The 18,910-nt window shown below is 40.4% G+C and overlaps 1 protein-coding gene across 1 annotated transcript in view; it reads left to right on the forward strand.

Moving 5' to 3' along the window:
* LOC128305547 (transient receptor potential cation channel trpm) overlaps nucleotides 1–18,910 on the forward strand; it is a 50,377-nt gene that overhangs the window by 12,452 nt on the left and 19,015 nt on the right. The window contains exons 3-6 of the mRNA XM_053043044.1: nucleotides 5,406–5,488; nucleotides 15,552–15,714; nucleotides 17,556–17,696; nucleotides 17,776–17,848. Of these exons, the coding sequence (XP_052899004.1) occupies nucleotides 5,406–5,488; nucleotides 15,552–15,714; nucleotides 17,556–17,696; nucleotides 17,776–17,848 (460 nt within the window). The remainder of the gene's footprint in view (nucleotides 1–5,405; nucleotides 5,489–15,551; nucleotides 15,715–17,555; nucleotides 17,697–17,775; nucleotides 17,849–18,910) is intronic.

Raw genomic sequence — 18,910 nt, forward strand, 5'->3', positions numbered from 1 at the left:
ATTGAGTTTTAATCGTCTGCTTACTAACCTTCGCAAATCATGTTTTCCAACGAACCATCGGTCTCTGGTTTACGATACCAACTTATCACCCGTCGTGCATAGCCGGGCCATTTAAGTACGGCATGGGTTTTTTTTCTCTTCTCTATACTCTGCTCAATGGAGAAGAATGTCCTTTGGCTGGCCTAAATTAGGATAAATTTTCCGTACACCCGTGCGCTTAATGAAGTCGTAATTACTGGGTAATGTTAAACACATCCGACCGTTCGGTTCCGTATCTTTGGCGATAGCAGATTAGGCCTGAACGTCCCGGTGGATGTCCTTTTTCGGTCCGTAAATCGGGCCCTATCTAAATTGGTATCGCGTTTGGTCATGGTGCCGGGTATAATGGGAAAGTGCTTTTGCCGTCCCGCTTAGCTGCAGACGGAAAGCAACCGCAACACGCCAGACAAGGGAAAGCGCTTTTCGTCAGCGTTAGGACATTTACGGCAACTGCTCTGACCGAAAGCACAAAATGCGGCCAAGGACAGACATTGAATGGGCCGGATTTTGCGTTTGTGTGTGTGTGTTTGAGTGTGTGCGTGTGTGTGTTGTGTGTGTAACTGTGCCGTGATTGCAATTCGTGCGGTTACAATTTTGTGAAAGTGCTCTATTCTTTTCACACCACAGCACGGTGCGCGTGGCGAAGAGTGCAAAAGAAATGGAAGGAAAATTGAAGCAAAGCTACCTCGCGGACGATCCAAAACATGCGGCCCTGTTGCCAGTGTTGCGCGAAAAGCTTCGTACATTGCAATCATCGGATCCTGCGGCAACACCACCACTATCGCCCTCTCCACCGCCACCTTCGCTCTACTTCGAAAGCTCGTCCATCTCATCGCGTTCGTCGATTGTGGAACCATTCGATCTGAACGTGGCCTCGCTGTACCAGGTTTTCCACGTCAAGGTAAAGATTTGGGGGGTGGCTATAAATGCGGTGAAAATGAGGGAGGGGGCTGTAACAAATGACAGTACAGACGGTGCCGGTACCGAACCGCAGAGGGCGACTGGTGGGTGTAAGTGAATATTTTGGGTAGCTTGCAAAGATGATTTCATTCAATATTCACTTTAATTTTCATGAACTGTTTGCATATTTGTGTGCGATTGGCATTCCAGCAGTAAAACTTTTTCGTGCTGGTTTGCAGGTTGGCTTTGCTGAGTAAAATAAATAGTTGGTACCACCTGAAAAGGAAATTTTCCCGAGCGACTGAAATTGAGATTCTAAAGAAATTTGGGGCAAGTGTCCTCTGACTATTTTCAATTGACTTAATAATAAGGGATAGGTATTCAAACTTATTCTTCGGTGGTGGCTGGTTTTGGTTGAACTTGATTAGTGGTTGGTTATCGGTGACTTAAAGGTACAGTTTAGTCGTAAGTCCAGTTTACGTGGTTGAAGTAAATATTTTATTGAAGTTGTTATGATTCAATATTATGGAGGGTACATTTTCGAATTTCGATTAGTAACCCAACAGAAAATCAATAAAAGTTTTGTAAATGTACCTTACTGAATTTGAACGACAGCATTCATCTCTTACAATGTTCGCATGATAAACAGGTGTCGATTTGATGAACATTGGAAGTTGATTAAAAAGGGAAGCATTTGAAGTGTCAACCAAGGCGGAGGACCAACACAATCCTTGTTGTCCTTATTTTTTACATTCAAATGCTATTTTTAGTCAACAGTTTCACCGCTTCTTAGCACAGGTACCTCCACACGATACAACCCAGCAGGATGGGTCACCATTGTAGCATTATTGTTATTGTAGATGTTATGTACTGTACTGTACAGAACTGTTGAATGGTGGAAAAAGAGAGTAACGCAAACGACCATCATCCTGTCTGTGTTCGTTTGTGTTGTGGAGTTTTTCGTTTTTAACTGTCCGATGTGTGGCAAAATTTGAATGGGATTTTCAACGACAGGTGGAAGTGGATGATCCCATCCCTCCGCTCGAACCGATGTTGGCAGTGATTCAATCAACGATAAATACACTCTGGTGGCAACTTAATTTCGATTCGTTTTATATCGACCAAATTCTTAGGATATGCCCGCGGAAGGCGAAAGTTTGGAAACATGCTCCCCTGTTATGACATGGCTCTTTTTAACGGATTTTGTTTGTCGAATAGCGTTAGTATGCTACGCCTGTGGTGTGTAAAGGCACTTCAGAAAACATAATCCTCTAATATGGTTTGATCGTAGCTGTTAGCGCTATTTTGCATGATTTGTGAATTTCGTGGTAAATACGGTGGTTTCATTCCGTAGAATTCTTCATAAAGCTGTTTCTGGCAAGGTTTGTGCTTCGTTGTATTTGTCTTTGACTTTTGGGATATGAATATTTGATTGAAATGAGCTTAAGCGACAGTTGAATAAAAGCGATTGTAGTTCTGGGACTAGTACGTCTAGCTTGACTGCCTTTTAACGTGAGACAATTCTTCGAATTTAGAAGGCGTGCACATGTTGTGTGACCCGGTCTATGACACGACAGAAATGGTAGCAAATCCCATCCGGAGGGATAACAAAATCTAACTATTTGAGTACGTACTCAATAGAAGTCTAGCAAATAGGCAACTATGACCTAATACGTAGTACAGAGTCGGAACAGAGGAACATAATTGTATCATACGCAAAATGTACTGAGTATTCCAAAAGTGATAAAGGGTGTTTGTTAATCAAAACAGAACATAAATATAAATATTGCACAAAACATTTACTTTCAGTTGTTGCCGCTTAAATTAGTCACTAGGTCCCCAAATTTTCAAAGTTTGCATAAGGTTTTGTCTGCTGCATAAATTTTATACAGTGTGCATCGATTTGTGTCTCTAAATCAGTTGTCCCATTTATGCACCATATTAATATTTATTATTTATCTATTATTCACCACCCTACACGAAAACAAGTTGGGTTTGTTCGAATTTTATTATTGATTAAGCACATTAAATGAGTTTTTATGGATAGATTAATATTTACAAATTTATGTACAAAAATGATCACCCATCTTTGCAATGTTATATCGAGCACAGCGTGTGGTATGTCTCCCATAACCAGAGCCAGGGTAGCTCTGAAGACGTTTGTGTGTTGATTGAGAGTCCAATATATTTATTTGACATGTGTTATATTGCATAATCATCACAACTTAATACTATTTTAATAAATTTATTAATGCTAATCGAGCATGCCCAGAATGCAAGCAAGAAATGCGTTGAACGAATTGTTTAAAGTTCAGCAAAAGTGGTGTCGAAAATGCGACACATTCCGTCGTAATGGAAAAAAGGGAAATATAGTAAATTGAATGATGATTAAACCAATATAAAAAAGTAATTATTAAAAAAATATGTACATTTTTTTATTTCTTAAAGCATCGCTTGTCTGTTGTAAAGAATTTTGGAAATCCTTTGCATGGTTTAAATGTTCAATGTAAATTATTATTCACTGTTACCCAAGTAGAGTTTTTTTATGTAAAAATCCCCGTGATGCACTGTGCTTTGTATTGTCTGTCTTCCGGTCTTTTCACCACTATTGGCTTACAAACGTAACATTCCACCCACGAATTGGCACTGAAACGTAAGTTGGCTTGGCTATATCAGTAAACAGGTAAATTGAATAGTTAGTCACATGTACAAATCTACATACTTCTTCTAGTAATTGAAAATTTGATTTTGATGTTGGTGGTAGCAAAAAAAAACTTACAATAATAATAAAAAAATGAATGTAGAAAATAGAATTTACTGTAAAATGCGTTTAATCGTGTAATTTAATGGTCTGTTTGAATGATGTACACACATGATAATAAAAATGAATGATAACTACAGGAAGTCGTTTGTTTGACAAGCCTTATAATTTGTTGCTATTTAAGACGAGAGAACAAGCAACACTAGTAAAAGTGCACTCGAGCTGCCTTGCTTTGCAAACGTATTCATCGAAATGCATTATTATGCTGAAATATCATCAATCAAAAATGATGTATCTGTGTACAAAGCTTCATCAGCATATGCCAGACGTCACAGAGAAAAAGTAACAAAACCACCGAAACATGCTCGGCAAAATGCTAGTACTCACGATGCACGAAGCACGTCCTGGCCGTCACACATCTAGCGTTATGGTTTTTTGATTTGTTGGTTTTTCACGAGTGTGTTTCCGGTTTTGCAACGCTGCTGCAAAATATCGACAACCGGTGGTTGTTCGGGGCCGAAGCTTTATGCACTTCTACTTGTTGTAGCACAGCAACGTTAGCTAACGAAAAGAACACGGTTAAATAAAAGCCATATATTATGCAGTGCACTTAACCACTAGCAGACAGGATCACGAGCTTCAAGCATATTCTTGATCACGTGCCTTTGGATGCAACGCTGCACTGTAGAATCGTAAAGAAGCAGTTGGACAAACGCATTTTTAAGGCACTCTGGTTGGCCGGTGCAACAGATCACAAGCATTCTGCACGGATGCATTCGTTCATGCGATGCGTGGATCGGAGTGCAAGCTCGCGGCAGTTGTGCAGGATATGTTGTAATTCAATAAGTTTCATCAAAACGTATCGGACGTGTGATTGCGCATGGAGGTATCACCTGATGTCCGGTGGTGGATCGTGCCCGGTGTCGTGTATATACCATGCAGATTCCTGAGAAGTGCACGTGCCGAATACCGAACAGCATCTCACAACTGCTTACCATCGCTAACAAGTGTGCGCTGTAGGATGTGGGAGCTGAATAGCTCGTTGTGTGAGTGTGTGGTTGAGTGTATGTATGAGTTTGTATGTGTGTATGAGTGTATGTGTGTAAATAGGCACGTTCCAGGAACAGCTGCACCCTGATGATAAACGGTTGTTAGGTACATCGCAGCATGCAGTAATTGTAGAACAAATTCAATTTGGGGCACAGTCCTTGCGCTAGAGGCTTGCCCTAAGAGTAGTGTGATAAAAGTAGTACGTAAAAAAAATTGAAACATCAAGACAACAAAATGCAACCGTTTGCAGACTGCAAATGTTTCACTAGAATATGTTATAATGCTTTTAAACATTAAATGGTCCAATTAGATCCTTTTGGCGCAACACATTTAATTTATTAGAAATGGTGTCTTCCTCAAGGTATTTTATGCAGTGCTAAAATGTTGCAGTTAATTTAAATTAATTTCAAATTAATAAAAAAAATGTTACATTACAAAAGTATAGCTTCGTAAATCCATACTGTCATACGGATGATGTAATTATTTCTGCAATGATTGCAGTTGACACTCAATTAAAGTGGTTTGGATCTTCAAAACGATTGGTGATTGAAAGCTAATTTATTGCTTTATTCTAATGACAATGTGTTTTCTTCCTGTTTTATATCTCTTTCTATTCTTCGGCTGTTTCTCTGTGGACTGATGACGTATGAAACAGCGTACCGCACGCAGCTGGATCGAGGCAAATTTTCAAAAACGGGAATGCATCAAATTTGTACCGAGCCCTAGAACTGAGGAAATGTAAGTATATGGAAATTGAATTCGATTTTTTTAAATAATTTAAGAATTTGGATATGGTCGATTTGATGATTTTTTGAGCAATGAAATGTTGTGTGACAAATCCGTTTGCAGTTTTGATAACATATTTTAAAGAATTTAATAATTGCCCTTCAGTGCGACACGACTGGACCGGTCTTAATCCCCATTCGAATCATTCTCCCGTTCTCAGGACGGACTATCCAGCTACGGATAAATAAGGTCAAAGCAAGCCAGAAATTTCAGGCCTAGACTTATGTATCGGCCAAGAAGAAGAATAATTGCCTTGAAAGCATGTAACTATTTAGTAAATTGAAATGTGGATTAGTTATTTAAATATTTCTCATTACAATACTCATAAAAAATATTAAATATTACTCATATTTCAATACTATTTTTTAAAACAAAATAGTAAATCAAAAATATGGTAAAGCAAATATTTAGTTAATTTGAAAATATTGAAGATCGAAAACATTTGTTTTGTTTAAATTCATAAAATATAACTTCAAATATTACCAATCAATTCAAGCGAGAAAACGATGAAGGGTAGAAAGCGTTTGCCAACCGTTTGCTTAACCTAACGTGCTTCGCAAAACAGTCCGTTCTAAAAACATTCAAACTGGCGGCGGAAGTCAAGTGCACGAATATGCTGGCACCAGTGCTAGCGAGTAATGCGGTAGGATATTTTTTTACGAGTTTGACCTACTTACGGTTTCAAGCAACGTTTGGCGTTTGCCTGGGCCGTGGGTGACCCAGAGCTAGCATGACCTCGGTCTGCACTCAACTGCTGACTCAACCTGCCCCAGCAAGGTCGGTTATTGCAAAATCGATAATTTTTGCCAGGAAAACGCCACCCACAGCGAACCGATGGGCTTTCGGGTTGTGAACGCCACTGTCAGCAGGGGTAGTAGTCGCTGCATTTAGGGGATTTGTACCGATCGGTAGAATGCTCGGGAGTGAAGAGGAGCTGTGCATTTTAATGTTTTAATTATGGTTCGGTTTATGCTTCATAAAAATAGGAAACTGATTGGGTTTGATAGTGGTTTGTGTGAAAAGAATAATATTTGAATATTTTACGTGATGTTGTTTTTACGATTATACGTTTTTTTCGTCTGGATGTAATTAAAGTATTTTCAATGTTTTTTTTCGTCATCTACAAATGCTTCATTATTTATACATTAAAGTTAGGTACCATCAGCCATGTGAGAAAATAAATTGAAGGTTATTTCCCTGAAGTAATCATTTCCCCTCAAACCTTACGCCATTGGTTGACTTATGTGCTATTCCAGCTTTCTCGCCGAATTGAATCAGCTCGATTATCATCGGTAATAAATGGCATGAAAAATAGCTCCCCGGAGAAAATATGTACTGGTTTGAATGATTGCCCATTAGTTAGGTTGGAAAGGTACAATACGTTCAAGACGTGGCGGAGAAAAAAAGCTAACCTCAGTCGCTTAAAAGGTTCACGTCCCGGTTCCAAACTGTAAAGCTGGATATTTTTTTTTACTTTCGGTATACGAAATTGTGCGTCTGTGTCCACCCCAGACAGAGCCCGGTAAGAGAGGCAATTGATGGATGATTTTGTGCGCAGGAACAGCGCAGCAGCATCAGTAAAGTCGATGAAAATTTATTCGACCGTTTCGGAAGGTCCCAATATTGAAAGCTTCCCTTGGGAAAATTATCTCGGCTGGGTTTTGGCCTTTTACGTGACGATTTCAATTTTAGCATCTTTTAGTCCATAGTAAATTGAGATGTTTATGGAATACTCGACTGATAGAAATGTGCACAACACTGCAAGGGTGGTACCAAAAAGGGCAAGGATAATGGAGACGCCTGGTCGTTGGTAGATGCTGCTGCTGCTGCTGCTGCTGCTGAAGAAATGCTAATTTTCTTGTAAAACGGAAATAAACATCAAGCATTTCTTCGACTTCTTGATCATAATTAAAACAAAGTAAAAGCAAGCAAAAAGCAAAACTGCCTGGTGTACTGTGTTCTTTATGGCTACAAAATAAAAAAAAAACAAGCACAGTGAAACTTGCATTCGTGCGAATTGTTTCTTGAATGTTTGATTTCGCAAGAAGTTGCGTTACCCATTTGCGAATGTTTCCCGTTGGCTCTTGGCCAAATATCTTCCAATTTGAACTTTTTACATCAGCGAGTAGCTGTTCAATTTGACTAATGAACATTCCATTATTCATTAAGATGCCTGAGCTTGGCAGACGACGTCATGTAGAGTTTCAACTCGTTCCAATCCATTCACTTGGGGGTTGAACATCGATTTCAATAGCGCTGCCGATGAGGATGCTGGAAATTGGTTGGAAGCGAAATTTCTTCCGGTGTGTTATGTAAAGGTACGTCAATTAATGAATCAGGTAAGTTTTAAAGGTTTCGCTTGCTGTTCAAAACGGGATAGAAGCAACGCCAGAGGCAACTATTTTCGGATGTAATCGTTTTCTGCCATGCTTTGCTCCCTTTGACGGTGGTAGTCTATTGTGGTGAGAAGCGCGGCTTAATTTCCATTCCATTTGGTTGATTATTTTAATTCGTTCAAAAGCTGTGCAGCAAGTGGCGTGCTGCTGGCGAGGTAAATAAGCTGCTGTTGTGGAATGAAATTAGACAGCACGAATTTGTATTATCATTTTACTGTGCGAGATTGAATTGGTTTGTACAGTTTCGCTGGTTTTCATTGTGCGAGACCAGTGGCTGCGTAGCAATAATATTTAAATGCTCATTGAATGGAAAATCAGCGATAGTAATTACATTTTGCTTCATTATCATCGAAATGAAAGCTTGCGCCTAGCAACAGGTAGGAGCAATTATGCACGATTGGAGGCAATAGGAATTTTAAAGATAACGAACAAATGTATGAAATGAGTTTAATATTATTGAAGGCTTTAATGTGCTATGTTAGTTTGAGTACATTTTGATTAATTTGAAAGCGACAAATAGATTGTTTTCATTTCTAACTTTTCAAAATAAATGTAAGAAATGTATGAAAGATGAAGATTTTTTCGTATTTTGAAGCGTAATTGGAAAAAGATTTACTTTCTTTATTTCAATAACGGATTGCCTTTTGTAAAGAATATAAAATTTCTCAAGGGATCCATTTATAAAACAAAAATAACATGGCCAATTCCCATTCCACCAACAAGTCAATCCACCGACAGCGACAAACCCTTCGCTCCTTGCAACTCGTTTGTCACGTGCGTGACACCTTAGCAAAATGATACGGAACAGTGCAAAACGGGAAACTCTTTCGGGAAATACGGTTGCCACAGTAGCAAACAAAAGGACAGCTCCGACATCGGGAGTCAGCGAAAGAAATGAATGTTTAACCAAATTCTTGACTGTTTGAACAAAACCAAAAAAAAAAAAATACACCGCTCGTTATGGTTTGAAACTGCTCAAGAGCACATGAAACAAAACCAGCAAATAAAAATGAAACAAATGACAGCGAGAACAAAGTTGTCTAGCGAGTACAATTCTAACGACAGGGAAAAGATCAACAGGATTTCCGGGAAAAAAGTAGCTAGTGCGCGAAAGGAAAGCATGGTGGAATGAGGAAGGAAAAGTGTTCCTTTTTTTTTGCTTTGCTACACAGAGTTGGCAAAAGATTCCTCGGAACTCTTGAGAAAGCTTTCAGGCAATGTTGTGATGCTGCGAGCATTGCCAGCCGGGAGCAGAGGATTTGTGTGTTTGATAGTGTCTGTGCCATTGTTTTGATTGCATATTTGTTTGAGCAGTGTTTAACTTGTAACTGTCAGCGAGTGTTACAGCCCACTGGGTGAGTAGAGATCAAGCGCCGTGCAAAAGTTGGCAGTTAGGCTTAAGTGAATGTAAGTTTTAGCTCAGTTCACTGCAAACGGAAAGCAATTAAGTGTGACACACGTGATGCCGTAGCTTGCCATGCATGTGATAATGTTGCTTACATGCGTAAAAGGCGCCCCTTGCCTTTTGCGGAGCTTCGTTTTCCATTCGCCGTGAGCAGAATATTTGCGAACAGCTGGGTTGGCAGAACAGTTAATCTTTAGGGCATACTCATACCATTCGACCTTTAATCTGGACGATATTTGAAGGGGAAAGGGATTCAACCTGCTTAAAACGCGTCTCAAGGAGCAATATAAAAACTTCCCCACCGAAAAAACACGGTGCCTCACTTGGAAGGGAGTTGCATTGTTGTTTTGGGATAAGATTTTGTTGTTCCTTTCTCCACATTCGTGTTCTTCGGAGTGCCCGAACTTGACAGCATTTTATTTGTTGATCATTTGGGTTAAAAGCGGGGCCGACCGACTCCGACAGCGTGCTAGGCTGTCATGTTGACGAACAGTGGTAAAAACAAAACTGAAGCATGGGTTTTTTTTTGTTGCCGGTGCGAGAAATAAACTGAGCGGAAAAGTTTTCACTGTATATCGCGTATTTCGGATTATGCTGGAGGATTTTCGTTCCTTTTTGTTTTGTAAAATCGCAGATTAGCAGGAGGAGCAGCAGAATGAGTAAATTTGTTTTGGAAAATACATATGAGTTGTACGATTCATAAGCGCGGTATTATTCCAGCTGTTGTAGGGGGTGGCTTAGGTGAATTTGGTTTTGCGGCGATTTACTTGATTTGTGGGTTTTATGGCATGTTAACCTACTATGTTAGGAAAACATAGCCTACTACAGGGCGAGGACTTGTGGAACTTTTATAATAAATTGATTTATCCATAACTTTTTAATAAAATTTATTATTTTAAATATCGTGTGCATTAATATAACGTATAAACGACCCAAAGTCGCTCAAATGGCCGCGTAAACTGTCGCCAGAGCGAGCTGGAATAATTAATTTCTCAACAGCGTAACTTATTCAATTTTCTGGTTCCAACTTTTCGACCAACCTCACCACTTTCAATTACATCTCAACTATTACAATTACAAGACTGTTTGGCGTTGCGGTGAGTGCAGCTAGCCGCAGTGCAACTGCACTAATTGTCACAATAATTAATGTATCAACATTCCGCCCGTCCGGAAGGGCCATCGTGGGAGAAGGATACAGAACAATTGTGTGTTGATGAAGCCCAGGCGCGCTTGTTTGTTGCTCGCGTAATATTCGTCTCTCAATTATCATTAACGCGTTGTTTTTAAGTGTTTTTTTTCTCACCCTGCAGGTGGTATGTTTCGTACCTAGCACCGTCTGCTAGCCTTAATATTGCACAAGCTCTGTGCGTCGTAAATGGTTCACATTCTCGGCGTTGACTTGAAAGCAAAATGGTACACCCCGTTCTGTTCTCCATCATGCCATTATTCTCGCGTCAGCAGGTGTTGAGGGCCAACAGTTTTCTAGACCCCCTAGATCGTGGTGCACCGGTTATGCCACGCGATTTTCTCGACATTTTTCCTCACCGAACGCGTCTTAGTGTAGCGCGTGTGCTGCACTTTGGTGGAGTAATTATAGTTGTCCGAGTTGCGGACAGGTTGGCTGTTCTGACTGCTGTCAGCTGGATGTGTCACTCGGTGGCGTCGCATGGCAGCTTGCAGTTGCTTAGTTACTCCATCACCAGTTGGCGTGCGCGGTACGGCAATAACGGAGCGATTTTCTAGAATGTTCGCGGTACGTACGGGATGGTGTGCTTATCAGTTTTCCCGACTGGTGGTGTTGAGTGTTGAGTGTCACATGGTGGAGCCTTTTTTGCACAACAGATGAGTCTGGATGGTATTTCCTAAGCTCGAAGGGATTTGGGACAATTGGATCCGGCTGCTTCTTCAAAGGAGTGTGGAAAACGTTTGTCGACACAAAGACTGTTTGGACTGAAGCAGGATGGATTTTTTAGCTTTACAACATTCACTACTTTGCGAACCGTACGGGTAAGCAAACAATAAAGCAAAAGGTACAAGAAAATACTCTTCATTCAACAGATGCACCCACACATTAAGAAGCTCAAGAAGCGGTCTTTCTTGCAGTGGTTCACAAATAAGAGACGAATAATGCATCGCAGTGGTTGCCACTGAAGAAAAAAAAAAAGAACGATGCAAGAATAGAAAGTGTTGATTTTGACATTCTTTTTAAAGAAGCTGGTGCATTAAACAGGACAAGCTGCTTAAAGGATTTCATTTTCACTCGCCATAATGTGTGATACACCAAGAGTTGACACAGCAAGGTATTATCATTTGAAAACCGCTGCTGTAAAGTGTGTTCTAGGGGTTAAGTTGATTGTCGTGCATGTTAGTTTCACGGATGAATAGCATATGTAAGTTTTAAGTGCAAGAGCGTCCTTCAAACGCTCTTATATTTCCCCTTTAGCCCTCTTGAGACCTCTTGAGTTGAGGGTCTCTTCGTCATGGTCGAGCGGAAAGATGATCGTAATTGCTCGCACGTGGTTAATCTTTGTGGATAGTAGAAACAGACGTACAATACGATTAAAGGTTACAGCTTACGCTGTTACAGCAGAAATTGAGTCATATTTCATGCTATTATCGCATTTATGTAGCCTTGATTTTTCTTACAGGCTCCGTTAATATCGTTTATGATAAACTTTATGCTGCAACTATGCAGCGTTTCGCCAGCAATCCCTTAGTGGCTAGAAGCATGGTGTGCCGTTAAAATTCATTAAAAATTTCCCCCATAAAAATGCGAACACATTACGCTGCAACTCACCATGAGTTAAAGCTCGAAGCGAAACGTTTGCAGGTTACGGCAAGCGGAGGCCTACGGAAAGACACGGAAGCTAATGCGAGGGATGCCAATAAAAAAAGTTAGTCGACACCAACCACCTACTCATTTTTCAGCTAACTTTTTTACTCTTTGAACGCGTTTTTCTATCTTGTATCCTTATGTAGCAGTCGCATGTTTTTTTTCACTATTTTTCGCTTTCTCGCTTGCTATTTTTCAACCTTTTCATTCATTCCTCTTTGTCGCCGCTCACTGTCTCACTGATTGTCGAAGATCGTTCGAGGCGAATATAAAAGCTTTTTAACCCCGGTCGATGCAGTAGATATGCTGCTGGCACAGTTTTTGTCCCCTGGCGAAACATTTCCTTTAATCCCACATCTCGCTCTTTTTTACTTTTCGATGTAATTCTGTGGGTGTAGGGTTTTGTTTTTTTTTGAGCAGCCAAAACATAAATGAATGTACATTAGTTTCTATCGTGACTTTTCATCATCTCGTTCAATTGCCTGTACTGAAGCAATCGTCGGCTTAGCAAAGGGATAAAAAGACAGAAAGTAGGTGGTTCGTCTCTTGTCTCTTTGGGCCGCGTATGAAAAAGCTTTCGATGGTATCGTCTCCTTCGTCGGGGAAGGTCAGGAAAGCAATCAATAAGACTTCCCCGGAACTCATGAAAGACTTTCGTGGGAAGCTTTACCCATTGGTGTAAGGCTATTTGAGTTGATAAGCGGAAGGATTTTGTCGCCCCACTGCCTCACAACCTCTTTATCTGTCGTTCTCCTGGCCTTTATAAATGTGTGCAATAAAACTGTCTGAACTCCACACGCATCGATAAAGCTTGTACGTGGCTTAGACATTCCATTCTGGCGGGAGAGCAAAGGTGTTTTTGTAGCAATTTAGATAAAAACGGGAGACACAACAAGGAGACAACGGTTTATTTTTGGTTACAAGAAGTTATTAAAACTTTCATTCCGCAAGGAATGTTTGTGTTCGCGTAAATGAGGTTAATTTTTCGACACACCATCGCATCGCCATTGTAGTGATTATATGAGCGGTTTGATGAGCCGTTCATGAAGCATTCAGTAAAATAAACTCCCACCCCTGGGGAAAATGAAAAATATATGATTTTCCCACCAAAGGTACGGGATCGTAACTTCATGGTTCTGTAATAATGGCAGTTTTTGTTGTTGTTTTGGGGGTTTGTTTCCATTCGTTCAGAATCGATTGATCGATGGCATATTTTCCATCATACGCTCTCTCTGCCTTCCCCACGGCTAGGTGTTTCATAAATGTGCCACGTCTGATGCGGTCAGCATGTTTTTCCGGCATTTTTTACGTTTCTCTTCTTGGCTGGAGACGGGCAAGCGGGGTACGGATGATGTGGCCGAAAGTATTTGAGTTGGGTTCATTGCCATAAAAATAGTATTGAACGTTTCCGGAACGTTATGGTCTTCGTATTTCGGGTGGTTAGATTAGACTGTTGGCCGAGGAAAGCACAACCCGGATGCGGAACGAAAGTGTGGTCGTGAAGTAATAGAAAAATCCCTCGAAATAGCAACCTTAATTGAAACGATGCGATGTGACCGGTGCCGGCCGCGTCGCCCAAGGGCCTCTGGGAAATGGAGAAATAGCTCACCACACGCTTGGTCCGGTCGTGGATGTTAGCAGTACCCGGCCGTTCTGTTACTGCCAGCCTGTCTGCATTTGTGAGTACGGGAAGTAGAGAAATAAAGCAAGGGAATAAAAACCAAAATAATAGTAGTCGTCATGAGAGGCAGAGCGGCTTGCTTGCAAACACCATTCCATCAGGGACATTCCCCTTTTTTATGATGTGTGAATCGAAATGACAGTGGGAAATAAATTTTCTTTTCCTGTGCTTTAATCATGTTTGCATGGGTGTGCGTGGTGGCAAAATGGAGGCGCCCAGTTTTGCTTACACCGGAAATGTATTGAATTGCTTATGCTTTCTACGCGCAGGAGATGAATGTGTGTCGATCTGAAAATCTTTTGTTTATTGGTTTGTCTGTCACTACACTTTACAGTATTTAGTGGAAAGTAGTTTTCTCCACGTAACGGATAAATATCCCACTAACTGTTAATATGTGCAGATTTCGTTAGAATCCTTAGAATCGTAAGAACGGCCAGGCTGTATCGACTTATTTTTATCACGTATTTGGATAGTCAGTCCTTACGAAGGGTGTGAAGACCGGAACCGCGACCAATAAACCACCGCATCGCGGCAAAGAAAAGAATGTGATATGTGCAGGTTGTACGCAACAGAGTTTTAGCTGTATTGTAATTTGTCCGTTTGGAGAACTGCTTTTTATTGTCCGTAAATCATGTAATACAAATTCATGTAAATGGGTGCATTTAAATTTAAGGTAATATAATAATTGAATTATAATTAATATTAATAATAATAACAGTATGTTGGATTTCTAGGGTTTAGCTAAATTGTAAATATGTCAAGTAATTATTTTGTTTTGTTTATATCTGTTCGCTCTTGACAACTCTAGGAGCTATATATGTAAACAGGATGCAACATGTTAGGCATATGAACTATGGTAGATTTAAGTTGCATGAACGCATGAATTGTAAAATGAACTTAAGGGACAATTGAATAAACAATAGCAAAGGGAAAGCCTAACGAGCAACATCACATCATGCATTATCACAAATTAGAACCACTTTCGCCGCTAGTGCAAAATTATACACGGTATAATAATTAATCATACGGCCCTCGGCCGTCATAATGGAAATATAAAAAAAATATAACAGTATCATATTTGAATAATTATTATATTTATGTTTAATTACCATTGTAAGTCTGTTATCCAGAAACGTAATTGTTCATTTTGAACAAAAGTGTTAAGGTGTTTTTAAAATCAAAGTCATGAAGTTTACTAACTTTCCTGCATCTTTTCAAGAATATGTAAAGCAATTTGTTCCATTAGTGTATACAATCCCTTTCACCCTCTTATTGAGGGAATAAAATTGTGTTTTTGGACAATCGGGGAATGGTTCCAATAATTACAGACGACTTCAACCGAAATACTCCCATAAATTCGTATTGCAGTAGTCTAGAACGCAGTTAAACAAATTGTCCAAAAAATGGTACAACAGAAAGGACACTGTTCAATATGTTTTCAATATTCCGGCTGTAAGAAAGCTGTTCATTGTTTCATAAAATTAGATTTTTAAAGTTGGTCCCTTTTCATTAATAATTACCCAATTTCACCGAATATTGCTCACGGCGAACGGTACCGTTTTTGCGCAAGATCAAATTGACTTGCTAATTACGTTACGGTTGAGGAGTCGCAGGAATAGGCCCTAAGTACGGAGGTCAATAATTGAATTCCGGGTTTTGTCTGCTCATAACTAACCGATCGCTTCCCCCTTCCTTTGCAGATGCTGCTGTGGCCAGGAACGGCGCACTCACCAGTTTGCGGCGGGGTACGAAACGGGCGTTCCGGGCGACACTTGGCAGGCATCGAAAAATACCCGAGCCCAGCCAACCGATGCGTACGGTACAATCGAGTTCCAGGGTGGTGCTCACCCGACGAAAGCGCAGGTAAGTGTGGGAAGCCTGGTAAGAAAAGGCGTAACGGCCAAGTTTCCAATGGCGGTCTCGAGCCATCCGAGACTCGGTGGTGTTGTAGTGTGCGTTTAGTTTTCAATTGTGTTAGCGATGGTGACTGTGTATCCTTTTCCCTTTGTTCATTTCATTCCGTTTTATTCGCCGACGATCCCAGGGTTAGTTTGTTGCAAAAGAGTTTAACCCACGACGCCTTGTCACAAGTAAAGACCTTTGTCCCGGAGGTTAGGAAAGCATTCTTCAGCCGGGATCAAACGGACCGGGAACCCACTTGTCCCTTTGGAACCCGTTTTGCACCCGTACGACCCTTTCGTTCCTTCATAACTGAGGAATAATGTGCCAGGGCGTGGAGGGACGATTACCCTGAAACTAAACTGCTCATGATGGCTGTTGGGTTTATACTGCAAAGAGATGAAACCATCTCCTGGACCCTTTTTGCTCTCACCGGCAGGGAAGAAACGAATTATAAGTGAAACAGAACTCAACGCCAGCATTGGAGGTAATCATTGGGATTTCAGGCTTGGACAACCATTTTAAATCCGTCTGATGTAGCTCAGCCGAGGTAGCTAAACCCTTTTGCTCGCAGAGTAGAGGTGACGTAAAAGAGCTGCACGTATGAGCAGTCCACTGTGTTCTGGCCCCTTTTTTCGGTTCAATTAGCTTAAAGTGTGGGAGAAGTTAGTCGTTCTTGATTCAGGATCAGGATAGAGGATCAAGTGATCTTACTGAAAAGCAGAATGTCTCATTTGAAAGCACTGAGCAAAGCTTCGTGATGTATTATGTTGAAACTACTATTTAATGTGCCTCACTAATGGATTGCACATGAAATTTATTGTCAAAAGAATTTTAGCACAATTTTATGAGACTTTATGCTTAAAAAGTTTCAATATTTAGGTTTGCATAAATAGTCCTGAAACGATGAATAGTTTTGTAAGATTACGTGTATTCAATGCTAAGAAAATATTAGTTAATACAAATATATAAGTTAAATTAATTCTAACTACATTTTAGGACAAAAACATATAATGGTTCGAAGTTTACTACGAAACTATTATTGTCTACATTGAACGAATATTGTTTAATAAATCATTGTGTCTGGAACTTATGCGGTTGCTTCACAATTTTCCGCATATCGTACCGTGTTGCTGCCAGAGCAACCCTCCTAATTGTTGAATTGAACTCAAGTAAATTCAATTCATTCTATCCATTAAACGCAGCCAAGCCGTTCATTCGTCAGCCCTGCCATCAAGCGCTGACGTAAATTCCGCATACTGACAACATCTTCTTGATTTGTTTGAGGTTCAATTATGCGGGCGTACTAATAAATCCGATTTCCATAATGAACAAGAGTGGTACACAAACTTTTCCCATGGCACTTCGGTACTGCATCGTCGGTTGCAAGCAAAACCGCACAGCTCAATTGGTAGCTTTTTTTTCTTGTTGCGGCGTGAGATGATGTTAATGATGAAAGTTTTATCCCGAACGTTGCCACACAGTGAGGAGAGCTATCTCTTTCAATCACTCGCTGTCATGCAGTAGCCGTGTTGCCTTGTTTGTCGTTGCTGCTGAAAATGATGCTCCCCCATGTAATTAAACGAATAGTCAAGATTCATGGCGGTAGTTTACAGTTCAGAACTGGGTCGTCTCTTTAGTTCGATGGCATCAGGGGCGGGATTGAGAATCGATCGAGACAGACAGTAAAAGTAGTGCCTTGCGTAGCCGATCACGATGGTGCTGATCGATTTGTTATGATGAGGCCCGGGCGTTTGCACATAAAACTTATGGTAGCGATTTCCATTTTCCATCTCGACTTGCAGTACGTGCGCTTATCGTACGACACACGGCCGGAGCTGCTGGTGCAGCTGTTTACACGCGAATGGAATCTCGAGCTGCCAAAGCTGCTCATCACGGTGCAAGGCGGAAAGGCAAACTTCGAGCTGCAGCCAAAGTTGAAAAAGGTAAGTGTTCTGCGAGCCAGAAATAACGTTCCCGCACCGATGGCAACCCGGTTATCTTCCTCTGCTCCTTCTCCACCAGGTGCTTCGGAAAGGTCTGTTGAAGGCGGCCAAAACTACCGGAGCATGGATATTTACCGGTGGCACCAACACGGGTGAGTAAGCGTGATTGATGGAAAACATTTTCCGAATCCGGAAGGTAGACAAACAACACCGTCAGCTAGTCATAATTGACGCGTTGGAATGTCGCGTAAAAATGCTTTTAGTTGGAAAAGTTATAATCTGCTTTTATGCCGCAAGGAATATTTATGAAGGTAGTTTGGAACAGCTTTAAATTGGTTTGAGTTGGACATTAAACAAAAGGTAACGATGAACTGTTTACAGTGTAATCTGATACTTGTTTGTATACTTTTTTATCTTGCGCCACACCTTGCGGTGTAAATTGGTGGAAAACCATCCACATAATACTTGCATATATTGAGAACCACTGTAAGTCACATATGGACTGAAGAATATACAATATTTTCAAGGCGTTTTTTCCATACTAAATGAAATAAGAAGAGCAAATTCTTGTTATCAATTGTTTAATTAACCGAGGAAATACAGATGGATTAAGTAGACAAGAAAATAAGGAATTTTTAAACCTTTTCATCAAACTAATTTTCATGCAGAAAGCAACGATTAAAGCGTATTTAATGACCAACTAAGTTATTCTAATTCAGGTGGGGGTATATCTGGCTTCCACGTACAGCCAACATCACATCGAAAGGACGTTGCAAATGCACGATCCCATTTTCCACAGCAGACCCATGCAGACGACCCCTTAGATGAATTATCCAAGTTTTTTGGAAAAAAAGATTTTTTTCTTTTTTTTAACAATTGGAACAATTTTATTGTTACATTTACAATTCATAATACTTTTTTATATCGTCCTCACTGGTGTCTTCAAACATATTTTCATTGTCATTGACCCCGACATCACTATCTTCATAAATTGCATAATCCTCAGTCCCATCAAGATTGTTACTGATTTCGCATTTTTGAAAGGATTTGACGACAATTGCTTCGCTGACTGCTGACTATGCAGTAATGACCCATTGTCAGATCGCTGGAATAGTGGTCTTATTCTTCCTGAAGGAGTAAAATTCGAATCAGCCCCTTTTATCCACTTACTCCATTAAACGAAGTCTTATCTTACCCTTAAACGGTTGTGGTTG

Source organism: Anopheles moucheti, chromosome 3 (assembly GCF_943734755.1).
Source record: "Anopheles moucheti chromosome 3, idAnoMoucSN_F20_07, whole genome shotgun sequence".
Classification (NCBI taxonomy): domain Eukaryota; kingdom Metazoa; phylum Arthropoda; class Insecta; order Diptera; family Culicidae; genus Anopheles; species Anopheles moucheti.